The 26,783-nt window shown below is 30.6% G+C and overlaps 2 protein-coding genes across 8 annotated transcripts in view; one reads left to right on the top strand and one right to left on the bottom strand.

The window, feature by feature from the left end:
• LOC109596609 (syntaxin-binding protein 5) overlaps positions 1–26,783 on the bottom strand; it is a 214,868-nt gene that overhangs the window by 28,348 nt on the left and 159,737 nt on the right. For all 7 annotated transcript variants that reach the window (XM_049965679.1, XM_049965678.1, XM_049965681.1 and 4 more), the window contains exon 2: positions 24,701–24,798. In XM_049965679.1, coding sequence (XP_049821636.1) covers positions 24,701–24,798 — 98 coding nt within the window. The remainder of the gene's footprint in view (positions 1–24,700; positions 24,799–26,783) is intronic.
• LOC126265091 (uncharacterized) lies at positions 13,716–17,977 on the top strand. Its single transcript, XM_049965688.1, has 3 exons — positions 13,716–14,024; positions 17,233–17,371; positions 17,426–17,977. The coding sequence occupies exons 1-3, from the start codon at positions 13,823–13,825 to the stop codon at positions 17,889–17,891; spliced, it is 807 nt and encodes a 268-aa protein (XP_049821645.1). The 5' UTR covers positions 13,716–13,822; the 3' UTR covers positions 17,892–17,977.

Raw genomic sequence — 26,783 nt, 5'->3', positions numbered from 1 at the left:
TGGAAGCGAATCTTTAAAATGGATGAAAATATGAATCGCAATGTTCACGTAAATACTTGCACATTTTCCACATTCAAATAAATATGTCACACTATATCAGGGCTAAATGCAATGGTGTAACCGTGTAACTAGGTCTCCTACATCATATCAGGACAGGCGTAATGGTCACAATTTGCAATAATGATGATGTGTAGCCGGAAAATCTGAGGTTGTCTGAAATCGAAACGATATTTCGTGGTGAATAACGGCCGGTGCGCTGAGGTGAAAAATTAAATGAATACATTTATGTACGAACATCTCATCATCCCTTTCCCTTCCAATACATGAACGTTTATTAACAATATTTTGGATTTCAGGCTTTTATTATTCGATGTCGATCATATTGGCAGATAGTATAAAAATCAACGTATTTATATCGGATCAGATTATTGATTTGTCAGTGGAATTAGGGAGAGTAAAAAGGAACGCAATTTTTTGTATATGAGGAGTCAATTCGAATTAAGTCTTGTTTTGATATTGAATGATCCAATGTAAATATATTTAAATTAATATTTGATTCGTCTTGAATCTCATGAAATCATAGGACCATATTTAGATTGAATCAAATAAAACATTTTTTTTTGTTTGAAAATAAAAAACTGTTTAAGGCATTCCATCAAATTTCATTTATCAATTTCAGCTTTTAACATACAGGTTAATTAAATGTAGTTAGCCAGATATACAGTGGTGATCACGGAAATAGCATAAAATGTAAAATTAAACATTTTGTAAAATAATTTGACCAGTCGGTATAAAATATATATTTTAATATTCATTTTTTTTTGTCACACACCTTAAACGCATATATTAATCTGATTTGGAAACAATACTTTTTTGAGAGAAAGAAAAATTCAATAAAATGTACTATCAAATCCTGCAGTGCAACTTAACTTATTGTTTTATGACAACAATAAAATTATTATGGATTAGAAATGTTGACAATCACATGATGCTGATAAATAATTGTTTTTAATTTTTTATTAATTGAGTTATATTTATTAATTTTAAAACTAATTTCATAAAAGTATTTAATAAATTTCATCCAGTCAATATAAAACATTTTAAAATTTTTTTCTTAAAATCGCATATACTAATTTGATTTGGTTGGCCAAAGAAATAGAACAATCAATTATATTAGGGTTTTGTGACGTTTTGTGAGTATTTAACAATACTGGGTTCTTAGTAACATTTATATTATTTTATTGAATACATTCACTTTCGGTGGGAACAAAGAAACGTTGCACTCCAGAAGAGAGGGAAATAATATATGACATGAAATATCTGTTACAATGCTTATCAACAAATATAAAAATACATTAAGAAAATGTAAAACAAATTGGAAGAATCAGTAAACGATATCTTCTAAATTAATTGAATCAAACAAAATAAATGAGTAGAAGAGACAGACTCGACAGAATGGACAAAACTTGTAAAAGTTGTAACTACTATTTTTGCATTTGAACTTGTTTACTTCATTAACCATCTTGTCAAGTTGTCAATTTATATCATCAGAGATGGAACTATCTGTTAAGGATAATTTACGAGTTACATAGATTTTTATGCACAATAATGATCCAAACCTTGCTTCTAAACTTGTTCAAATTGGTTACAAGAAATAATCATGCTCTCTACTGACTAGCACAAAAAAAGGATCCAAATTCAATTGAAAATTTATGAACCACAGAAGATTTACATGATTAAAACACCAAAAATAACAAATTTAGATCAATTTTGATTGTATATGCTGTATTTAGTTGAATCTGTGCCTCACCTTTTACAGAAGGTTATAACGAACACAGGATATCAATTTTTTCTTAAATTATATAAAAATTATTTAATAAAATCATATTTCTGTAAATGTGTACTATTTTTAATAAAATATTTTAATTAAATAGTAATTTATCCAAATACTTTGCTCACCACGATATGGAATTGACCATGATTCCAACGACCTCCTAATATTGTACCTAATCCCTCTTAAACACATATAATCTTCTGTCTATTTTTTCCTTTCCCAACACCAAATAATATTAAACTTTTATAAGCAAAGTTGTGTTATTAATTTGTGTACAATTTTGATGTTGTTTAGTATTAAAATACTAACAAAAATCATGGTATTCACTAGTAGACTGTCATGTCTATATCATCTAAACGTTTTATCTTATGTATGTCGTATTTATTTTGAAAGAAAGTAGAAAACTAATTTATTACTTTGTGAAAAGAGTTTATCTAGCATACTTTTGCCTCAATTTGAGATACCAGAAGAAATCTTGGAAGTATCTACTAAATATCAAAGGTACGAATAAGAATAATAAACATAAGAAAACATATCCTAATTTAGAGTCAGTAAGTCCTATACCATATACTGGAAAAATACCCATTACATCCTTCAGCAGTCTGCAAGAAGATGGTATAAAATATTAATGTCGCATGAAAAAACAACAATTGTTTTAAAGCGATTAATTTAACATTTCCTAAATATTTTAATCAATAAAAACAAAATTATAATAGGCGTTATCCGAATTATAATATTTGTATGCGGCTTAAAAATATTATACTTTATTATACAACTACCTTTAAAAATAAATACTCAACTTTGTATTTTTGTTGTTTCTTTTTCTAACTGACACTCAGGGTTAATAGAAATAGCAATAATATGAAAACTACATAAGTTGAAAAAAATGTATCTTAAAAATTGTAATCTAATAACTATTACAAAATTTACCTGTAGTTAAAAATACATTCATGTAAACGCATATAAATTAATTTTCAAAACATCTTGAATAAAGTGAACACGTACTAGGATGAATAATGTGCGGTGTGATTAACCGATATGGGTTTTTTTAATTTGGTTTGATTACTAATTGAAAATCGTGCATGTAAACATGCAAATATTGAAACCCGAAATTTTATTGAATTCGTATTGGATCCGGATATGGAAGTGTAGCAATTGTTTGATCAGCAAAAGTCAATATTATATTCAATATGTTATACAAATAAATTTCATAATTGATATTGAATTGCTGCACATCAAATAATTTTATAATTGGATTTATATCAAAACAACATGAAAATATGAGTTTATTAATATAGTAATGTAATCAACATTAATTACGTATGTAATTAAATACGAAATGAAAAAATATATATTGGTTGTAGGCAATTTTAATTCAATAAAGAGATTAATAACTGCGCATTATTTCCCCAGGCGTAACAATGGAATATGGAAAAAGTTGAAACATTGAAACATTAAAAAATGTAAATGGTTATTAATCAGCCGCGGGTGCTCCAGCCCCACTCCCACGTTTAAAATGATGTATCTATATGGTTCCATATCACAAAAGGAATATGTGAAACATTTCCATCATAGCGAGCATCCAATATCCTTTGCCATGTCGTTTACAGGCGAACGATTTTGTTTTACACGCCGCGGCGTAGGAAATAAGCTCACACAAATTTGCACAGCCGCCCAGAAAAAACAATATGGCGCGAACACGATAAATTTATTGGCACCGCTAATGCACATATAAAATGTAAATCGACGTTGTGCACTGCAAAGCTTCAGTCACGTCGATTGCAACTGGGACATGAGGAATCTTGATATATAAAACCGTTACAATTAATTTTGGCATTTATGAAACCACAAAACTAAATTATGTATCATTCATTAATAAATAATTGTCAAGAGGTGGGTTGTTAACAACATGAAAATACATCATTGTGTGGAATGTGCATCGATTTTATTCCGTGACTGCACTCAATAAGCTTTTGTGTTTGAATTCCGCAACACAGAAATCTGCGAAATATTCAAAATGGCTCAATGGTGGAATATGCGATTGAAATGTGTAAATTTTAACATTAACGCTAGAGCTGTGGTTTGATCAGTTCGATAATTAAACTGGACCAAAAACTACACTTCGAATAAATTAAACAGTAAACTTCTCTGTTTTCATTGTGTGAAGAGTATTATTCCACATTATGTTATATAAAAAACATTCAGAAATACATTAAACAATTCTCCCGTAATTAATTACTATTTTCATTAATACCACTTGTGTTTTATTGTTCTTGGCTGTCACGACCACGTCTGTTTCTCCATTTCGGTGATAATGGACCGCTTTCGTCCTTACGAAAGCGTTGGATTCGTGTTTTTCTTCAAAAAGAACATTGTCTATCTTCTAATAAAAACATAATTAATCTCATTTTCGCCACTTCTGTGGTTCTCTTAAAAAAAGAAACCACCCTTTTTAGTTGATGAAAGTGCGAGATCGCATTAGTGAGGGACAGACGTGTAATGCGTAACAGTCTCCGGTTCCATGGGGAATGGAATATAAATACCTGTGTGTGGTTAAAGGTGGGGCTGGCATAAAAGGAATTCAATCAGCGAGGGGATTTTGTACCGAAATGTTAGAAAAAGCCGGGAGCGCTGATTTTATCCTCCCATCAAAGTAAAGGATTAAGGGGAGATATTGTGGTAGTCCTCCCCAGGTGTTGGATTAAACTATTTAACTAAACTAATGCATAGTGAACAAGACTAGTAACAGATTTTCATATTCACTCACAACAATTATGATTTGAATAAAATTAGAGTAAAACAATATATATTTTAAATTAGAAATATTAGGGAGACCGGAAAGTAATGTTGCTTTCTTAAATTAAAATCAAATCAATACAACAACCTTTTGGTTGGTGAGCAAATTTTCAATCCCTGACCGATAAAAATCAATTATTTTTTAGATAAAAAATATCGAGATGGTATTTTGGATATTTTTTAATTTTTTGCCTCTAAGAAAATATTGTAGGGATCACAAAAAATGGAAATCCAGGAGTGCAATATCTAGTGAGTATGGTGCCTCACCTCAATTCATTAATTTTTTCTATTGTGGTCTCGCATTGTCTTTTCGCATACAATCGCCCGATATTTTTCGACAGTTTGTTCATGTTTCAGTACTTCAAAGTGAACAGTCCCACGAATACTCCACCAAACACATAGAAGCGCCTCTTTGGGATGTAAACCTGGCTTCGCAGTACTTCGTGGTGGTTCATTTGGAGACAGCCACTGTCTTTTGCATCATGGATCATCATATACAATCCATTTTTCGTCTCCAGTGATTAAACGATTAAAAAGCGTCGTTGAAGCAATATATTGCACAAATTGGATGGGTTAGCTTAGTCTCTTCGACAGATAATAAATGACTCAAACACCAGCTTTGCTAATTTTTCCAAATAGCTGTAAATGTTACTGGATGGTCGACCAAAGTTGGTTAAGGGTGTTTGACATGGATTTGCTTCCACTTTTGCCTCTAGCATGACGTAGTATAATGTCGTTGATTTTTCAGAGAAGTCAGGGAGATCAAAATTACCGGATTTGAACTTGGAAAACTATCTTTAGCAATTACGAATATCTAATACACTTGGATAAACGTCGTAAAAGTTAAACTCGAACCTTAAAATGTTTTTGGCACGCCTTCGAGATACACAATGAGCTGACAAATGCCAATCAAATAGCGACAAAGGAAATCGAGGAAATGTAGGAGTGAAATTGTAGAAGTTAAAAAAGTCTAGACATCAATAAATTTCTATGTCTCAATTTATAACAAAGATAATAAAACCAAAGCAATCTATTTGACAAAAATTGAATTGGCGTCGGTGATTGACGATTACTGCAGCAAAGAGAGTAACGGAACTGAACGCCTATGAGATGGAAATAAATGTAAGTCGACCCCTTTTATAATACCTATAAGGAAAACAGCTGCAACACGATTACATTAATCAAGAAAATTAAGCTGCACAAAGTCGAACACGTTGCAGCACCATAAATCTCCCTGATGGAGTTGCAACATGACTAATGGAATAAGTATTACTTTTGCACTGATGAACGTTGTGAAACTTAAGTGGAATAAATGAAAATCGATGCGAAATTGATTGTATTTGCATTTTACGAGGCGCCGCAAGATTAATGGTCCCTTTCCAAAGTCGTTTGTTTAAATTTTAGTTGATGGTGCAGATAAAAAGGAAAATCGAGCGGCGATATGGGTTTGCCAAATGCGAAAACCCATAAATATTTGCGATAACACCTAACACTTTTTTTGTGGTAATATCAGTAGTAGAAATTGACACAGTTACAGCAGAAAATGTTTCGGAGGTTACATGATAAATTATCCTTAACTTTATCATTTACTTCCACCTTCATTATATTATCTCTCTTTGAAATAGCGTTAGGCACAACTACCGAAGGAAATTATGTAAATACCAAAATAAAGGTACATTCAACATTTTAATTAAATTTTAAAAAACCAAGTTCCCCATAATTATTCCCACGTTTCGCATTTGCATGTTGTATGTTTTGTTTGCCAAGTCCTTGTCGCAATCGTTTACATTCTCGTATATTAGCATTTCCCCGAGGAACAAGGAGAATAACCGCGGAAGGTAAACATATACATATTATATTTTCTTCGCGTAACAAAGCAAACAAGAGATATTCGTCGAGAGATCCTTAATCCTCATTATATCGCGATGTTCGTCGTGTTTCCCGATCCCGTGGGAGAAGGACACACGCACTTCGCAAAAGCACCCTGATGCGAATTTTGCCGTTTGTATTCCTCGTTGTTTCGCTGATGGTTTATGTTTTGGTTGTGCTTGCCGAATTTAGGTGTACATTGTATATAATTCGGAATGCCAAGGGAGATGCGGCTTAGGTTATGAATAACAAAGAGCAGTTATAATGGAAGTAATTGAAGGCATTTTGAGAGTCCAAAAGACATTTTGTTTTAAATATGTTAATCAATTTATGTAATATAATTGTTCCCCCAAATGAATTCGTTTCAACTTAACTGAAATTATCGATACTCTCATTTGAAGATTGTATGTGTGACATTTGTATACACTACAGCTCTTTCACATCTATTAGACTCCACATCTCCTATTCGTTTTAAGTTAGACAAGCATATAATAGTTAATTGCATCAACGAATGAAATAAAAAGAAATTACAAAATTACAAAATAATGAATTGGGACCCGATATTGCACTTTCAGATTTCCATTTATTTTGGTCCCTACATTTTCTTAGTGGCAAAAAATTTGAAAATACAGATGATGTTCAAAATGTCGTCTCGATATATTTTACTCAAAAATCGATTGAGCTTTATAGGTTTGGGATTGAAAATTTGCACAGTAGTTGACAAAAGATAATTGACAAGAAGGGTGATATTAAAAATTTATTCGTTTGAATTTAATGTAAGAAAGCGACATTACTTTCCGGTCGCCCTAATAATCTTTCTAGTTTATATATGATAGATTAGCGACTGTTAATCTGTCTTTTTAGTTTGATTAAAACACTAAATTCACAATAATACGCTTTATTACAACAAACGTAGTTTAACCCTCGACATCTAAAGCTTGACTGCCTGGTTCTTTCTTAAGAACTGCCCCGATTATTAAATGTAAACAAATACTTCAGATTTGCTTATAAAACAAAACTAGTCTAAATAGATGTGAGCACGTCGCATCGGTCCATCGGTAAAGGTGATGACGTAAGCTAACACGGCCTTCCTGACATGTGGGGCGTCCTCGCACCTTCCGCAGTTTTGCAAAGATTCACCTGACACCGGTAATCTGTAAACATTATAACAGCAGTACAAGCTCAAAATATATTTGAAGAACTAAGTCTAAACCTTATTTCATTTAACAAAATAGACTGTTATGTGGCACAGTTAACAACCACTAGAAGCTCAGAGGCGACTCAACCATCAACAGGTCTGTTACACCCATGACTCTCAAGTGCTATCAAAAGATACCATATTCTAGCCAGGAGCTCAGAGGCGGTTCAACCACTACCAGGTCTATTACCCGCTTATCTCACAGACCCAGAACACAACAATCTAAGCCTGCAGAGCAGGGACCTTAAACATAGCCTGCCGAGCAGGGACCTTTAAACATAGCCTGCAAAGTAGGGACCTTAAACATAGCCTGCAAAGTAGGGACCTCAAACATAGCCTGCGACGCAGGGACCTTAAAAATAGCCTGCCGAGCAGGGACCTTAATCATAGCCTACTAAGCAGGGACCTTCACATATAGCCTGATACACAGGGACCTTAAACAGCCTACTAAGCAGGGACCTTTACACACATTCACACATCAATCTTATTAAATAAATCTATATCCATCATACCTTATAGAATTTCTGTATCTGGCCAGGTTCGTAACTGTTCATGTGCCGCTATTGTAGTTCTACCTCGGTTGCCAATCTTTCGGAGTGCGTACCTCTCATTAGGTAAACAATGCGTTACCTCAAAGGGTCCGTGATACTTTGGTTTCAATTTTCCTCTATTCGACAGCTAATAGCGACATCTAATCCTAACGAACTTGCTTCTGTATGTAGTTCGGTTGACAATTCCAGATCAAAAATGTTGAAAATCGGATAAGAAGTCAATCATACATTTTCACATTTACATGTCCATTCAAACGATTTTCCATCACGTAACAGTGCAGATATCGGTGCTGTTAAAGTAGCAAAGTTTTTTCACAAGATGTCTAAAATATCCAGCCAGTCCTTTTTCGATCACACCTAAATATTTCACAGATGTTTGGAAAAAGTTACAGTTTTGTATATTTAAGGGCGTCAATGTCCTTTCTTAAGTTCTTAAGACATTCTTGAATGGGTCGAGAGGGCACAACACATCATCAACATAAACAAACGCAATATCGTCTTTAAGTGGTCCAAGGGCTTTAACGATGGCGCTCTGATAATCTGATGAAGAGTTTATGAGATCAAACGGCATTCGGTTGTTCTTTTATTTCTTTCGTAACCCACTCGTCCATTCCTGACAAATTCAAGTCATATTCCTCAAATGCAATTTCTAAATCTTACAAGTCGAAACTGCGCTGCAGCTACACTTAAACCTTCTGCGCAGCCGTCTTCAATGTTACTTGAGTAGTTTGGGCGTTGGCCATTGTCGATAAAATTTCCATGATTTGTTTTTGGAATCTGTTGTTACTTTCTTGCTGCTAGTCTCTCTCCGATGCACTTTTGGTAATGTTCACAACGTTCGGACTCACTGCGCGTTTGTGTCTTTCACCATTGTCTGTTCGTTCACAAAGAAACACAAAAAAAAAAAAATAATAATTTTTTTAGGTCCTTTCTTCCGGAAATAATTCACGAGAAGATATCCCACTTCTGATGATAGATTAGCGACTGTTAATCTGTCTTTTTAGTTTGATTAAAACACTAAATTCACAATAATACGCTTTATTACAACAAACGTAGTTTAACCCTCGACATCTAAAGCTTGACTGCCTGGTTCTTTCTTAAGAACTGCCCCGATTATTAAATGTAAACAAATACTTCAGATTTGCTTATAAAACAAAACTAGTCTAAATAGATGTGAGCACGTCGCATCGGTCCATCGGTAAAGGTGATGACGTAAGCTAACATATATGTATAATAAGTGTTCCTCCAAATGATTTGCTTTAACATAACTAATAAAATAACCGATACTCTTATTTGAAGACTTCATTTTTAATGGTTCGTATTGTTTTAAAAGTCAAATGATCTGGATTATTTTGGATGATATTTGTATAAAGAACACAGCTCATTCACATCCATTGGACTCAACTTTCATCTCCAAGTCGTTTTAAAAGTTAGACCCGCATATTACAGTCAGTAGCACCAGTGAATGAAATAAGGAGTTATAATGAAAGTATTTGAAAGCTTTTAAGAGTTATAAAGACATTTTATTGTCATAAGCTTTGATTCTACTGTATTTACGTATAACAATTATTTCCTCAAAAGAACTTGTTTCAATGTAACTAACGAAATTATCAATACTCTTATTGGAAGATTTTATTTTTAAACTGTTTTAAAGTCGAAGTTAATTTGTCTGGATTAACTTGGGTGACATTTGTGTAGACGCAACAGCTCGTTCAGATTCACTGGATACGTCAGCTTCCATCTCCAATTCGTTTTAAAAGCTCGACTTGCACATTACGGTCTGTCGCACCGCCGATAATCGATCGTACCGCGATGTGAAAACCTATTTCTATTAAAAAACAAACAGAACAGAACCAACGAACCGACATCCGCTTCCTTTTTCTCCATTTATGTAGTTTATAAACACAGACTATTACACGTTGTCTTAAGGAAGTTTAAAAAAGTTTTCGCCTACTTATGTGGATCTATTATTGAGGTTCGCAGTCTTTTATGTATCGGTTGGCGGTCGTTTTGAGTTATTTTATGTTTCGTACAGGGTCAGAATATTATATAAGTATGATTGTGACGGTAATGGCTAGTATAAAGAAGCAAATTTATTGGTCGCGTGTCGTCAGCAGTGATTGTTAAGTGTGCAAACTGCATTTTACGGTCTTATAACAAGCGATGCTTATATATAATTTTTGTTAATGTACCAATATATTTAATACTTTAATTTTAAAACATATTCATATAATTTTTATATGATAAGAATTAAAACTTCCCTAAAAATTAATAAAACAGGAAATAAGTTATTTTATATTGTGTAAAAACGAACACCTCTTAATATAATTTAATTAAATTTAAATATAAGGTGAACGTAATTTGTGGAACAGACGGATTTAGGGATAAACCAGAATCTTCCGGAACGTTGAGCTCAATCTTCTCAGGATTAGATAAGATTACTTTTATGACAGCGTTTATTAGTGAAGGTGGTCGTGTTGATTGCTGTAAGTAACTGCTGCCGCCGTATTTTAAAGTAAATTGTTTCGTAGGGCTTATTTATTTATCTTGTTATTGGGTGCATGGTTTCCTGCTCGCCAAATTGTGCCACGATGTACAAAATTTAATTAATAATAGAACCCGTTTTCGGCGTAACGACGAGATTGTTTGATAAAAGTTGGGTGAAAATCCAAGCATACGTTTATAAATATATGAAAATATCATATTGGTTAATAAATTGTTAATGAAATTTGGAAAACTGTGAAAATTTAAGTGTGTTGAAATGCTTTAAATAATTTCATATTAATTTTATTAAGTGCCTGTTAAAATGTTTGGTCGTTTCAAAATATTTTTAATTAGATCTTAATAGGGAGGAATATTAATTAAAATTTTATGGATAACGGTGGCAGAAAAAAATATTAAAATAATTTTAGAAACATATAGAAATAAAAGTGGTGGTTATTATTAACAGAAATCAATATACGCTTAAACATTTGAATTTGCAGCATTTTCACATACTTCTTTAGAGTGTAGAAACTTTTAATGAACATATTACTATTTCCATAGAGTGGATATTAAAATATGTGGTTATTTCAAAATATTTTTAGCAGCATAGAAAATGAAAATTAGACTACAATTTGTATTAATATTTACATACCTATTATTTACATTTAATACATGAAAGTTTTATTCTAGTTACTAAAATGTTTAATATAATTTTGACATTTTTACTGAAGAAATATTTTTAATCAACTAATATTAATTACATTATCTGGATATTAAAATTTGTGATTGTAAAAAAAGGTTAAATTTGAAAAATATGATAATAAAAATTAAACTAAAATTTTGATTTTTATATTTTTATTATTAACTTTTAATAGAAGAAATAGTTTTGTAACACTTAAGGTTTGATAAATATATAATTCCAAATAAATAATCATGTTTGATTGTAATTTAATAAATTTTTTTCTTAAAATATGATCATCGATCTGCTATTCCATTGCCGGAAGAAATTAATATATGTTTAAATCGTCGAATTTATTGTATTTTTATGTACTTTTAGAACAATAAGTGTTTCATAAAATATGAAAGGAAACTCAGCCACAGTTTTATTAATACATGAACATTTTATATTAATTAATAAAATATTTAATATAATTTAAAAACCTTAACATTTGCAGCTTTCTACTTTTAATAAAGGAGTACTTAAAAAACATGAAAATGGAATTTAATTTTTTTATTTTATTTTAATAAATTAAATAGTTTAACATTAAAGTTTTTATAAATAGTGGTTCAAGAAAATAAATATTTGATTGTGAATTATAAATACAAATAATTATTTGGTATAGTACCTTAGGTATAAGTTTTTCTTATAATTAATACGTTCGTTCATTGTTGAAAGAAATCAAATAGTTCAATTTATTTTATATTTATTTAATCTTTTAGATCGACAAGATTGTTTGATAAACTTAGCCATATGTTTACTAAATGAATATTTCATATTGATTAGTAAAATATCATTTTATAATTTTGAAAATTGAGTCTAAGTTAATTCTATTAAGTGGATATTAAAATGTGTGGTTGTCCCAAAATATTTTTAACATTTGAAAAAAAAAAAAAAAATGAAAAAGAAAATTAAACCAAAATTTTGTTTCTTATATTCTTAATATTAAATTTTAAAGAAATATTAAGGTCCTTTAAGAGATATTCCAAATAAAAAATTATATTTGATTCTAATTAAAACTAAATTCTTTATAATACTAAAAGCTGTGATTTTTTTAATCAATACTGTATTCAATCTGCGATTAAATTGTTGAAAGAAATCAATATACGTTGAAATTGTCAAATTTATTGTACTTTTTATGTAATATCACAGATTAAATGTATATTTTCTTCTGTAAACGTATATATTTCACCTTTGACACTACCTTAAAAGGACAATATTGTTTAATAAACATTCAGAAAAAACTCAACCCTAAGGTTATTAAAACATGAAAATTATATAACAGTTAATAAAATATTTAATATAATTTGAAAAATGTGAGATTTTCAATATTGAAATACTTTTAATTAACTTGATATTAATTCCATGAATATTAAAAAATATGTAGTTGCCTCAAAATATTTTTAGTATTTGAGAAAAATTAAAATTAAATGAAAATTTTGTCTCTTATATTTTTATTATTAACAATTAATATAATAATTCACGTTTGCCTTAATGGTTCCAGTAAACAAATATTAAAATTCTTTAAGAGACGTTCTAATTAAGTATGCTCACTTACGTTTTTATGAGTCGTGGATTATTTTAATAAATACAATCACCGTCCGCTATTTTATTACTGAAATTAATCAATATACGTTTAAATCATTGATATTTTCACGTACTTATTTTGAAATCAGTAACATTTCAGTGCTGAATATGATTTCATTATTGAAACCTAACCTAACCTTTAGCCCCATCTATAAACTAGGGGATCGTGAAAGGAAATAAAGCTGAAAGCAAAACTCGATGCAATAAAATGAAAGGAACATTTCAGTTGACGTATTTCTCAGTATAAAAGTACGAACGGTCGCTAATAAATCGTGACGACAAAAACCTGCTGCGCGAAGCTTTTTGACAATATAAAGATAGACGTCGCCAGTTGCTTTATTAGTCAGTTATGAGAAGCGTGATAAATCGTTGAGGAAACGGCCCAGCAAATACGCCGTAAATAATTTAAATGAATCACCACGAGGGAGAAAGACGATTTTTCAACGCCCGCCGTCACCGTGGTGATCATCGTGTGAATGAGTGCTGTAACAGGATAAAATAAAATATGAACGACGACTGTACGTTTAATACGTCTTCTTCAAGATGGGAGGCTTAATCGGTCGGTGTTACGTTCCAAACGAAATTCGTAAATCGCGCGACAACGCCGTCGCCAGAATTCGTGCGTGTCGTGCGGCGTCTATCGATTTAGTTGCATGGTTCGCCGCGGACTCGCGCGATTTAGGTAGCGACTGCCTGCGCACGACCTCATCACAGGGGCACATCTACCTTGCCGCCCGTCGCATTCGCCGGTTGTTCGCACCGTCATCAAATAAATCACGGGTAAAATGAGCGAGAAAACAAGGAAGACGTTCGTCGTCGACACGGTGTCCCTGATCAAGGCGGTGAGAGAGCGGCCGATCGTGTGGAACTACAACCACAACGATTTCAACAACAAGCATCTGCGAGAGCGGGCTTGGAGCGACATCGCCGAGCATCTGTTCAATGAGAAGTTCAAGCGACTGCACGAGGGCGATCAGCTCATGAACAGTGAGTAAAAGGACACAGGCTGGGCATTTTGAAACTCGATTGTTTTTTGAAATGGCTGACCTGAATAATTTATAAATTCTGCATTATAATTAAATAATTTCATGAATTATCTGAACAAATTCGGTTAATTATGTTCACTAAAATTATCAGATTTAATTATTAACTAGTTAATTAAATCCAAACTATTTAATTCCAAAAATTAAAATTAATAATTAACAGTTAATTAAAACTAAATAATCATAGTTAAATATTGAGGAGTATTCACATAATGAATCAATATAAATTATATGCACTGTATGTAATATAAAAAACATTCATAATTTCATAATTTTAATTTGTTGTATCAAAATATAAAAATTAACCAATTTTAGTTAATGAGAGTAAGAATAATTAAGAAATCAGATTTCAGTAAAATGTTTTAATTACATTAAAATGGGAAGAAAAAAAATTAATGTATAATTTAATTAAAAAATAATTTAAATATTATTATATTAAATAAATATTTAAAGAATTAAAATAGGAACACTAAAAGTTAATAAATATAATCTAAATTAAAATTTATTTATATTTTAACAAAAAAAAAAAAAGAAAAAAACTATTTTTTTTGCAAATAACATTAAAAATAACGAAGAAATCAAATGTAAATAAAGAGTTTCATTTATATTAATTCAAATTAATTAGAACTAAATTGAAGGATATGAGTATATACAAATTAAATTTGAAAGAAATGATTTTTTCCTTAATTTAGATAATGCAATGTGCGCAGAACAAAGTATAATTAGTTGAAACATTAAATTATGTAAATTACAAATGCAGCTAGGGGTATTTTCCAAAAGTACTATTCAAAAAAATAAATAATTATTTATTATGATAAAAATTATTATGTATATTTTTCAATACTTCAATAAAAATGAAGTTAAAGTTAAAATACTATTTTTATTTTACACAATATCAACAAAACTATAAAATGTAATTTATTATTTACACTAGCATATTAAAAGAAGAGCAAGTTTAAAAATCAATAAATATAATTTAAATTAACACTTGATATAATTAGATATAAAGAATATAACAGGTTTCAGTTGTTAAATGAAATTAATTAAATAACGAAAAAATCACATTTAAGTAAAGAATTTTATTTATATTAATTTAAATTAATTAGAACTAAAATAAAAGATATGAAAAAATACAAATTAAATATAAAAAGAATATTTTTTTTCTATAATTTCACCAAATTTTTAGAACAAAGTATAATTTGTTGAAACAAGAAATTTTGTAAGAGATCACAAATGCAGTTTGAAAATAATATTAAAATTTTAATAGAATATTAAATTAATATTAGAATTTTTGAAACAATCAATAATAATTAATTATGATAAAAAGTATTTAATTAGACTTTTAACATAATTTCAACAAAACTATAAAATGCATTTTATTAATTCCACTAGAATAAAATCAAAAGAGCAAGACTAAAAAATAACAATAATAATTTAAATTAAAACTTGATATAATTACAAATAAAAAATAATTAATTATATTAATTAATACTACATTTTTAGGTAATACAATATACGAAGAACATAGTAGAATTAGTTGAAACCTTAAATGCGGCTTGGAAAATTTTACCAAAATATCATTAAAATTTTATAATATAATATTACAACAATTGATGATTATGATAAAAATTATTGTATATATATATATATATATATATATATATATATATATATATATATATTCTAGTATTTAAAGTTAAAATACTTTATTTTTATTTGATTTTTAACATAATGTCTACGAAAATATAAAATGTCATTTATAAATTATATTAGAATAAAATCAAAACAGTAATACTAAAAATTAACAAAATTAATTTAAATTAATACTCTGTATCATTACGAATAAAGGATAAAGGTTTTTAGTTGTTAAACGAAACCAATTTTAGCAAAAAGTATTAAAAATAATGAAAAAATCAGATTTATGTAAAGAATTTTATTTAAATTAATTTAAATTAATTAAAACTAATTTAAAATATAGGAGAAAACAAATTATAAAAAAGTGAATAGTTTTTTTATTAAACTTTCCAAAATTTTAGCTAATGCAATATACGAAGAACAAAGTATGATTAGTTGAAATATTAACTTATGTAGGAAATTAAAAAATAGACTCTGGAATATTTTTCCAAAATAATATAACAATTTTAATATTATTTTAATTGTTGTAGTTCTTAAAGAAATCAATAATTAATAATTATGATAAAATTGAATATTTTTGAAATATAAAAATTAGGCGAAAATGACATTTGTTAATTACATTAGAAAGAGTAAATCAGCATCACTAAAATTTAAATTAAAGCATAACAAATAAAGTACAATTAATATTTTTATTTTTCACAATAAAAAGTCAATTTCCAGTAAAGTGAAAAAATAACAAAACTAAATGAATTAAATCCAACAGTAGTGAGTTTTTTTGGTTTTGCCAAAATTAAGTACAATTAATATTTTTATTTTACACAATAAAAAGAAGTCAGATTTCAGTAAAGTGTTTTATTACATTGATATAATAATAAAACAAAATTAAAATATCTGAGTTTTTTAGATCGTCCAAAATTGCAATTATTTCAATACGTTGTTTGATTAATGATAATTAATGAATTATTATTAAAAAATTTGTTATTTTTATGGGTTTATATATTATATACAAAAAATACGAAAGTTTTCAACAAAATGTGAATAAATTACAAAAAATTTTGACTATAAATGTTAATTTTCTTATATTGCCCGTTATATTCTACTGCATTGATTGACACATCTGTCGCCTTCAATTTCAACCTAATATACACATTTTCTCTAAATCAACGTCTAATTAATTAATATTGAAACACCAATTTATTAATATTGAATTACTGTTTGAGTACTTAATATCCTCGCGGTCATTTTAATGACAGAAAAAAACAGATTCGGGTCGGTAAAACACCGTCCGAATAACCAATTATAACTTCATTAACTTCCACGATACCCCTAATCAGTGCGACTGAATAATTTATCGTTCAACGAAATTCCCGAATCACGGTAATTCGCGTTGATTTATTTCGCAGGTAGAAATTATTTGATTTTTGGGCGTGTAATCCGAGTTGAAATGGATCAAGGCGAAAATTGGGGGAAGCGTTATGAAAGAGTTGCGTGATTTACCGAGTTTAATTTGTTTACAGTTAGCATGCTACAAAAACGCTGGAAGAATATTAAGGACACGTATACGAGATACAAGAAGATGTTGGCCGAGAAAGTGAATAACAAACCCAGGCCATATATTCATGCGAAAAAATTACAATTTTTGGACTACAATAAAAGGTAAATTTAATTTGACTTGTAGTAAACAGTTTGTATGTGTGTATTGGCTTGCAGAGACCACCGGGAGATGAGCTTGGAGTACATCGATGACAAAGATGGGGAAGAAGCGACTGAGGAGGAAGATCAAACGGCAGAATTAAAAATTAAAACCGAAGAAAACGATTCCGATATGATTGAATTTGAAACTTCCAAATTCACTGTAGAGGATACAAAAAGCAATTCTTCTAACAGTGAAGATTACAATGCAGAAGGAGACTTCCAAAGGTCTAAAAAAGATTTAATCGACAATTACATTGTGAAAGCGCCTGTTTTTGCCAGCACGTCCGTTTGTAACGTGGCAGACGTGCCGGAAAAGAGCGTGACAAAAAATACGGACGCAGACAACGATGCAGATAAATTGTTTATGATGTCTATGGTGCCCCTATTTAAAAAACTTAGCGATGAAAAAAAGATGACAGCACGAATACAATTGACGCAAGTTTTACAGAGACTCCTCTACCCGCCGAATAAATCCAGTTAATAACATAACTTATTTATAATTTGTACATGAGACTGTAAATAATAGTTCTAGAGACGTAAAATAAAATTTTCTATTAAATATCAGTTTTATATTTTCTCATCAACTCAATTTAATAACGTGACACAAACGCTTGGATTAGGACGCGGATGTGTAATGGGGTGAAGATCATTTCTTCCCGCTGTTCCACGGGCATAATTGTGCGTGAAACTCAGACAAATAAAGCAGTAAATCGTCGGTGCGATGCCCTTATCAGCCAGGCACAAATTGTCACAAACTACCCTCAGGACATCCCACCCAGTCCTAATCTCATCCTGAATAGCGGGGCGTCCCCAGGGACCGATTAAAAATCCAAATTAATAACAAAAAAGTGTTTTTGTCGATGGAGATTCCTTCGTAAATTCGCTTTTATGGGTATGAACATCAACTACAGAAATGAGGTGCCAAGATAAAGGTAAAGGTCGAATTTGAAAAAGCACCAGTATATTTTACGAGCAAACTCCGGAAATGTAAATAGTTTAAACTCGATTTACATATTCTCAACTAATTTTAAAACCAGAAACCGACGGAAACTTTAAGTGATTAAAGAGAACATCATTGTAGTGATTGAAAAAGGGGATAACAGCATCCCGCGTCCCAGTGACCCAGTTCAGCAACTTGGATGCAACATGCACTAACCAACCAGAAACGCCTGAACGGGAATCCCGCATTCCACCCCCTTGGGAATCATTACTCACCCGCGAGTCCGTTATCTGGTTGCCATTTTCTAAAACCGTGCAACAAACGGTTCTCATTTGCAGGTATGAATTGTTGATTGCCGCCTTTCTATAGATTTTAATTAAGATGTATCAAACTTAAACGTGCTCTCACAACAATGCTCATTGTTTGTGACGTTTTCAACGCGGGTAAACTATTCACTCGCCACTACAGAAAAAACCGGATCCTCCCGTCCTGATTTAATGTGCAGATGACTGTTTAATTTATTTTTTAACTTGGGAAAAGGATCCCGTTGATTAAAGTTTAAGTTCTTAAAGAAAATTTATAGAAAAATTTGTTAATTCAAACGAAAACTTCCGACCTCTATTAAAAATATTAATAAGACCGGGACGAAGTTTCCAGAACGACGAAGCCCGATTAAAAGGACTTTTTTATGAAGCGGAAAAGCGTGGAAATACGACTTTCATGAGTAATAATCCTCTGGCGTGTATCTATAACGTAAACATTGGCTCATCAGATTTTATTACGTCGTTTATTTTTCAATACTTCAATCTTGAAATAGTCGCTTTCGATTTAATTGAAAGTAAACCGATTAAATGGACTTAATTTAGCCAGTTTCAATATTATTTTTTGTACGGATGGGAAATTGGAATTGGCCGTCAAAGTGTTAAATAAAAATATCAGCCAATACTGTAGTTTCAAGTTAAACGTCTAAAATCAACAGTTTATGTCAACGAATCGAATTCAATTATACTAAAACAACATAAGCCGTTGAATATCGTATTTTAACCAATTAGAAAAATCCTTTCGATTTAAATTCAAATTTATCCTTAAAATAATAGAAAACAATGTATTATTGCCATGTTTCGGGACGAACGAACCAATCGTTTTACAAATCGCAGTATCGACCACTCAATAGGATAAATTACTCTGTCCCGCTGCGGCGGAACGGTTAAAGTGAGCTTGTCACGGAAAAGTTGGGCTTTTGCCCTCCGAGATCACCTACGAAAGGTAATGACGTTATAAAAAGGGCCAAAAAACTTTCAACAGTAAGCGATAACAGGGCACCATAACATTTCGGAACGGGATATTATAGTTACGGAAAGAACAACAAAAAGTGTCGTTAAATTTAAATATAAAAGAGGTTTATGTCCGTGATTGCAGATTGGTGGCGGAACATTTGTCACTGGATTCCTTGCATACATTCGAATAAATTTCATGGAGGTGTCGCAACAGTTTTTGCTCCAGCTGATTAGCTTGGAAAAATTGTTTGTCAAGTCACAAAGTAATTTTTATGTACACCACATTGCATTTCATTTATAATTTCTTCTACTAAAACCCATTTCTGTTTCTACAAATTAATGCACCACCTATAATTTTGTAAACAATTTTTTCTTCTTTACTTTTAAGTAAATAGTACCATACTTTGTTTGTATTAACTTTGAAACACCCTCTCTTTTTTAATTTTTAGTGGAAGAAGGTTGGAGTTACCGGAGAATAGTCGAAAGGTTTGGTGTATCCCATTCATCCATTTCCCGTATATTACAAAGGTACATACATGGAGACTGGTGACCTTACTAGGAGACCAGGTGAGGGTAGAAATTGTGATACAACTCCTGCTCAAGATAGTTTTTGAGACTTTTAACTCTCAGACAACAATTTGTGGCTACAAGAATTTTACTATCTCAGTTACAAAACGTAGAAGTGATTCGAATAAGCATTAGAACTATTCAATAACGACTTAGGGAAGATAATTTATCTTCCTGCTCAAGATCTGACCGTGGATCATTGTAGATGCTTGTTAAATTTTGCTAGAGAGCACATCAGTTGGGTAGAAGCGAATTGGGAACGAGTTCTATTTACAAATGAATCTATATTTTGCCTGCGGTAGACTCGTTCGTATATTTCGACGGCCAAATGAAAAATATGCTGAATGTAACTTCATAAATACCGCCTTATTTAGTCGAGGCTCAATTATGGTGTGGAGAGGCATTTCTTTAACAGCAGGTACCGACCTGGTGGTGATAAATAGTGGGAACCTTAATGCTGAGCATTACATTTTGGACATTCTAGAAGGACATGTCTTGTCATATGTCCCTTTTATAGGTGCCAATTTTTTACTAATGCAGAATAATGCACGACCAAATACAGCCTATGTTTTCCGAAATTGTCTTGCCCACGTTGGGATTAATGCTATGGCCTGGCCAGCTCATAGTCCAGACTTTAACCCAATATCTGTGACATTCTTGGGAGACGTTTAAGGGACCATCCTAACCATTCAAATAATGTGGAGTGTCTTCTACACGAAATTTTAAGAATTTGGACCAAAATAAAATTTGAACCCAGATTTTGAGTACGAAGAGTAGATGTGAGGCTGTCATACGAATAGAAGAGATGGAAATACCTCATATTAAGTTCAATTTTTTTTATAAATATAATTTTTTTTAAGATTTTTTGTAACAATTATAAATAAAACTCTATTTTTAAATAAATATACAAAGAGTGTGTATATGTTTATTTTTCCCCGTTTTCAAAAAATATTAATAATAATCAATTATTATTAGTGTGGTGCATTAATTTCTTGGAGAACAGTAGCTTTTTCGTATACCACATTGCATCTATCTCATTTATAATTTCTTGTACCAAAACGTCCTTTCATTTTACATTCACAACATGATCGTTCCTGGACATCTTTTATCACTGTATGTCACGTATATTTTACGTCGAGATATCTCCACCATGAATATATATTTCGAGAATATGCGAAAAATCCTGAGAGGCGATGCATCAAACTCTTAACTCTGCAGTAGCGTGAGTCCGTTCCAGGTGTCTCGCATCGCTGTGTATAAACAGACATAAAAAGTTGAATCCAAAAACCATACACCCCCACCGAGTGAAATATTTCGTACATAGCGACGAGAGCGGAAAATTTACAAGGGAAACTTTAGTAATAGCAAACACATATTTTACGAGCAACTCTCCACCAGTGGTCCAGAATACACAAATTTATATTCCCAGCTTCGGTTTCTGCGTGTTATTGTATCATATTTTAAATTTCATTTGTCTTGGATGTTTATCTTTCTGCAGCATCTGTGTAAAATTAGCTTTGGCTGTTTTACTTGATAACGAATTATAAAACTTCCGTAGGGTTCCACTGTTTACCGTATTAATATTTTCAGCATATGCACAGTCGATATTGTTGGTAAAATGTAATTTTGTGCATTTAACCGTGCTGGTTGTTTTTGTGTGAGAATCAGCAATGAAAATTCCTATTCTATTAATCATAAAAACGCACTAATGCATTTGCCCACTGTGCATAATAAACAAGCGGTGTATTTAATATGTTCTGTCCAATCAATCTGATTTTTCATAAATACATGCCTTTTAAATTTGCATGTGTGCTGAAACTGCTGAAACGCTTGAGAGGAGATTTATATCAGCTCCATGGTTACAGCCATAATTAGCGCAAAATGGCAGCCTCCCATTGTTGTTCAAACAAATAACGACGTGCAAATCACGACCATATTCATGGATACGCCGTCGTCCGATATTTAATTTAACGGACGATTTGATAAATTTAACAATAAACGTTGTATCACGTCACTGTCATCAATATTAGAGTTTGGCTTGCTACCAATGTGTTAAGACTGTTATGCAGATTAACCACAATAAATTAGATCAATGTTGTATAATAGTATGTCCCACGGCTCAGGAAACACTGAGCCTAATTTGCTGAGGACTTAATCATCAAGGTTCAATCAAAGGCTAATGTCGAATCGATTTGCAGTATAGTAGTTATAATGACAACCGACACGATTATTGACACAAAACAGCTTACATTAATACTACTAAGTATTTTATCTCCATTTATATTATAATACCCCTTTTAGTAAAGGAAACATCATCCTAATCTTGAATAAGATGAACAATATTTAAAATATATGAAAAAACTAAGATAATCTATAATTCATATTATTTAAATAAAAAAGTAAGTAGTATTTCATAATTTCTATTATATAAAAAATTGTTATAAGAAACTTTTTAAATCAAAATTCAAGGTAAAGCCAATATTTTATTTTTTGTCACATACTTCATCATATCAGAATAAATTATTGCCTAAATAAAAAGTTGTAAAAATTAATATAATATACATATTGCATATGTATAAGTTGAGCTTACTAAAACAACATATTAAAGTTAAACAATAATTATAAGTATGATTTTTTAAATCCTGATATGAAATATAAAGCTGGATAAACTGATTTTTATAGAATACATTTTCTGACGTTATCAGATTTAAATTATTTCCAAAATAAAAAGCTTTGAAAATTAATAAAAAATTTCATTAAACTTATTTATTAATTAGAAAAGAAAGTTTAAGGTATTGTTGAATACGTATAAGTTCAGCTTTCTAAAAACAATAATAGGATTACATGTTTAAGCTAAATAATAAACATAATCATGAATTTTTTAAACCTGATATGAAGTATACACTTGGTGAAACTGAATTTTTACAGTACATTTTCTGATGTTTTAAAACCCGGCTTGTCAAAATAAGAAGCTTTGAAAATTATAAAAAAATGATTAAACTTTAAATTTTATTAATTAGAAAGAGTTTAAGGTATTATTGAATATGTATAAGTTGAGCTTTTTGAAAACAATAATAGGATTACATATTTAAGTTAAATAGTGAACATAATTATGAATTTTTAATCATGATATGAAAATACAGCTGGAGAAATTGATACATTACCAGTACATTTTCTGATGTTTTAAAACTTGAATTGATGCCAAAATAAGAGGTTTTGTAAATTGACAAAAAAAAATTATTAACCCTTAAATTTTAATAATTAGTAATGAAAGTTTAACGTATTGTCGAATACGTATAAGTTGAGCTTTCTAAAAACAATAATAGGATTACATTTTTAAATTAAATAATAAAGATAATTATGAATTTTTTAAACCTAATATGATGTATACAGCTGTGAAACTGTCTTTTTACACTGTAAATTGTCTGATGTTTTAAAACCAAAATTATTGTCTAAATAAGAAAATTAATAAAAAAATATTAAATTTTAAATTTTATTGATTAGAAAAGAAAGTTTAGAGTCATATTGAATATGTATAAGTTGAGCTTTCTAAAAAACAATAATAGGCTTATATATTCAAGTTAAATAATAAAAATAATTATGACGTTTTAAAACTTGAATTATTGCCACAATAAGAAGTTTTGAAAATTGATAAAAAATTGATTAAACCTTAAATTTTATTAATTAGTAATGAAAGTTTAAGGTATTATTGAATAAGTATAAGTTGAGCTTTCTAAAAGCAATAATAGGATTACACATTTAAATTAAATAATAAACATAATTATCATTTTTTTAAAACTGATATGAAGTATAAAGCTGAAGAAACTGATTTTTTACATAATATATTTTTATGTTTTAAAACCCGACAAAATCTACTCATAAATGTAAATGCATATGAATTTGTATTTATTTGAAGTTTGACTTATAAACATTCGAAATAAGCAAAAATTATTCGCTTTGTTAACTGTACCCATCACATTAAATTTTCTCCACATCCATATCTGCAAAAAAGCTTATATTTCCTATCTTTCAGTGGACTTGCCGACGTGCCTTTGTACCCCATATTTAATCAGTCTTTAGCAAAAAGCATACCTGAAAACGCCAACCCGGCTGAAACACGCCTCCGAAAATTAAAAGATAGAGCAAATAATCATCTTTAGCCAGGTCAGGAATTGTGAAAAGCGCTTCCGCTAAAAAAACATTATTTATTAAGGCCACAATCTCTTTGTGTCTATGAAAAACGTCACTCAATCTAAATCCGCTTCACTGAAAGCCTTCAGCTTGTCATAAAACAATGCGCTTAATTTTCAACTTGTACCTACTTACCTTTGATAAAGGTTGATTCGCAATTAAACTTCGTCAGGATTAGGTCAGTGTAGATTATATCGATGTGTAAAATTAACCTTTTTTGAAAATAATGTTACCGTATTATGGGGAAATCTTCCATCTCCTGAATATTTAAATTGGTTTACGTGAAATTAGTAATTTAGTGGAAAAAAAGGATACATCCTGAGGGATCCACATTTTGAGCCGATGGCCAAAAGCTTCTGAACCGGATCGAATGCCATTGCAGTTGGTTGAAAGGGGAAGCCATGTCGAAAGGTCTGAAATAGAAACAAAGAACATTAAAAATAATAGAAGCGTTGAAAACATTGAAGCTTGTTCAAACATTTTGTTATGTAATATTCCTAGGCGAGAGAGAATACGTTAATTAAGGTAATAAATTTTGCTGTCGCTTCAAGTATAATAAATTATAAAATAAAATTAAATCTACTTATTTATCATACACATTTTAAACTAAAGCTAATTCCCGTTTATAATTTGAAAGTTTCATGGTTTACTTCACAGCTGAATATAAAAAAACAACGTCAACTCTCCTCAAAAATCGTCTCATCAAAATCATTTGCCCCGCCGCTTGGTTATTCACTCGCACATTCATTGTTCCATATTTCATCGTGATACATCACGTTATTATTTATGCCCCGCTCAACGAGACGGTGCCGTTCCACGTAACAATGGCGGCCTGAAAATGAATTTTTACAGACGTGTGTGTCTGCATTTTCGGCGCCGCGGAGAGAGCTCGTCTGGGATGAACAACAGATGCCTGTGAATTATGTTACGGCGGAACATTTCATGTCTTATGTATGGATCTGCGGCACGCTGCACGTGGTTCCTTTTCTGTTCCGTTGACTATGGAGTTTTTAAAGAAACTGGGAGTTTAGCCGGAGGCAATCACAAGTTTGTCTTCTATCATATCTTTCTAAAATACTCGAACTTCTGTTGGTTGAGGGTCAACATTATCACGTTGATAAAAATTAAATAAATGTTGCTGGTTTTTGCTTTTTTACAGATAATCCTCAGGTTTAATTTATTTTTCTATTAACTAGAGAAAATTGGTAGAGTAAACATAAAACAGAAACAACGATTATCGCATTCGTTCGCTTCCGAGAGACAAATGGATCCATTGGTTCCGAACGTTCGTTTTTACAGCCAGTTTTTGCCTTCGCAACCCTAAAAGCCTGGATCATTAATGTTAGTCGTAAAGCACCTTTTGAAGGGGCAAATGGTGTGATATTAACGCGATCCATTTAAAAGGACGTGTAAGTAACTGAATCCACGTAATTGTGATTATCGAATTTTTTAACGGTACGGCGAAAATTGAGTATTGTTGGGGTTATATTAATATTCATATTTAAAAAAAAAACATTTGTTTTGTTCGTGTAGCGGAAAATACATTTATCAGAGTAGGTGGTTATGCGATTTCAAAATTGTGAAAATATATTGTTGTTTGTTTTCCGATAAAAAATAAGTTGGAAGTTTTGTTTAAAAACAAAACAAGTATATTTAATTCTTTCAAAATTTGTAAACTAACTAATAAAATAAACAATATACAAAAAAATAATAAAAATAAATTTATAATAATTAAAAAAGAGAAATATAAAAATTTATAAATTTTATACAAGATGGTGGATATTTGAAACTATTTAAATTTTATTTAATGTACAAACCACAACCACTATACTATATATCGTATATACAGTATAGTTCATTTGAAAGCGAGACAGCTCCATAAAATTTGTATTTTTTGTCCGAATTTGACAAACATTTGTTCAATTGTAAATGACGTTTTTTGACCCAAAACCAAAACCTACAGGGTAATTTTATAAATATGCAAAATAAGGAAATTTTACTAGCAATTTTTTTTAGAAAATCTAACAGCACCACTGAATTAAGCACCCCCTAAAATGAGTATATACCAAACTTAAACATATGCATATTCATAATTCAAAAGAAACCAATAACCAAAATAAATTTAAAGGCTTTGTCATGTCATATGGGAAAAAATAGTTAATTTTGGGAGGGAACTTAGTATTGGGATAAGGCACGATTTTTATTCGTAATTTGATGTTAAATTACTTTTTGCATGAATGCACTGTTTTGGCAATGTTCATTGTAGGTCGTTCATTAACTCTAGTTTCATTTTATTCAACATTCTCAATAACATAGAACTGCTAGAGGCCCATGAACGAACATTTATATTGATTTAGCATTGTGACAGACCCCATCTTGTTGAAAGATGTAATTTTCC

The sequence above is a fragment of the Aethina tumida genome, chromosome 3, assembly GCF_024364675.1.
Source record: "Aethina tumida isolate Nest 87 chromosome 3, icAetTumi1.1, whole genome shotgun sequence".
NCBI lineage: Eukaryota > Metazoa > Arthropoda > Insecta > Coleoptera > Nitidulidae > Aethina > Aethina tumida.
This window is presented reverse-complemented; position numbering and strand designations above follow the sequence as displayed.

Bases quoted from the DNA above. Each gene is read 5' to 3' on its own strand.
- LOC126265091 (XM_049965688.1), top strand. From the start codon at position 13,823: ATGAGCGAGAAAACAAGGAAGACGTTCGTCGTCGACACGGTGTCCCTG. The intron at 14,025-17,232 runs GTGAGTAAAAGG...ATTTGTTTACAG, and splicing joins GGGCGATCAGCTCATGAACA to TTAGCATGCTACAAAAACGC. The intron at 17,372-17,425 runs GTAAATTTAATT...ATTGGCTTGCAG, and splicing joins TTTTTGGACTACAATAAAAG to AGACCACCGGGAGATGAGCT.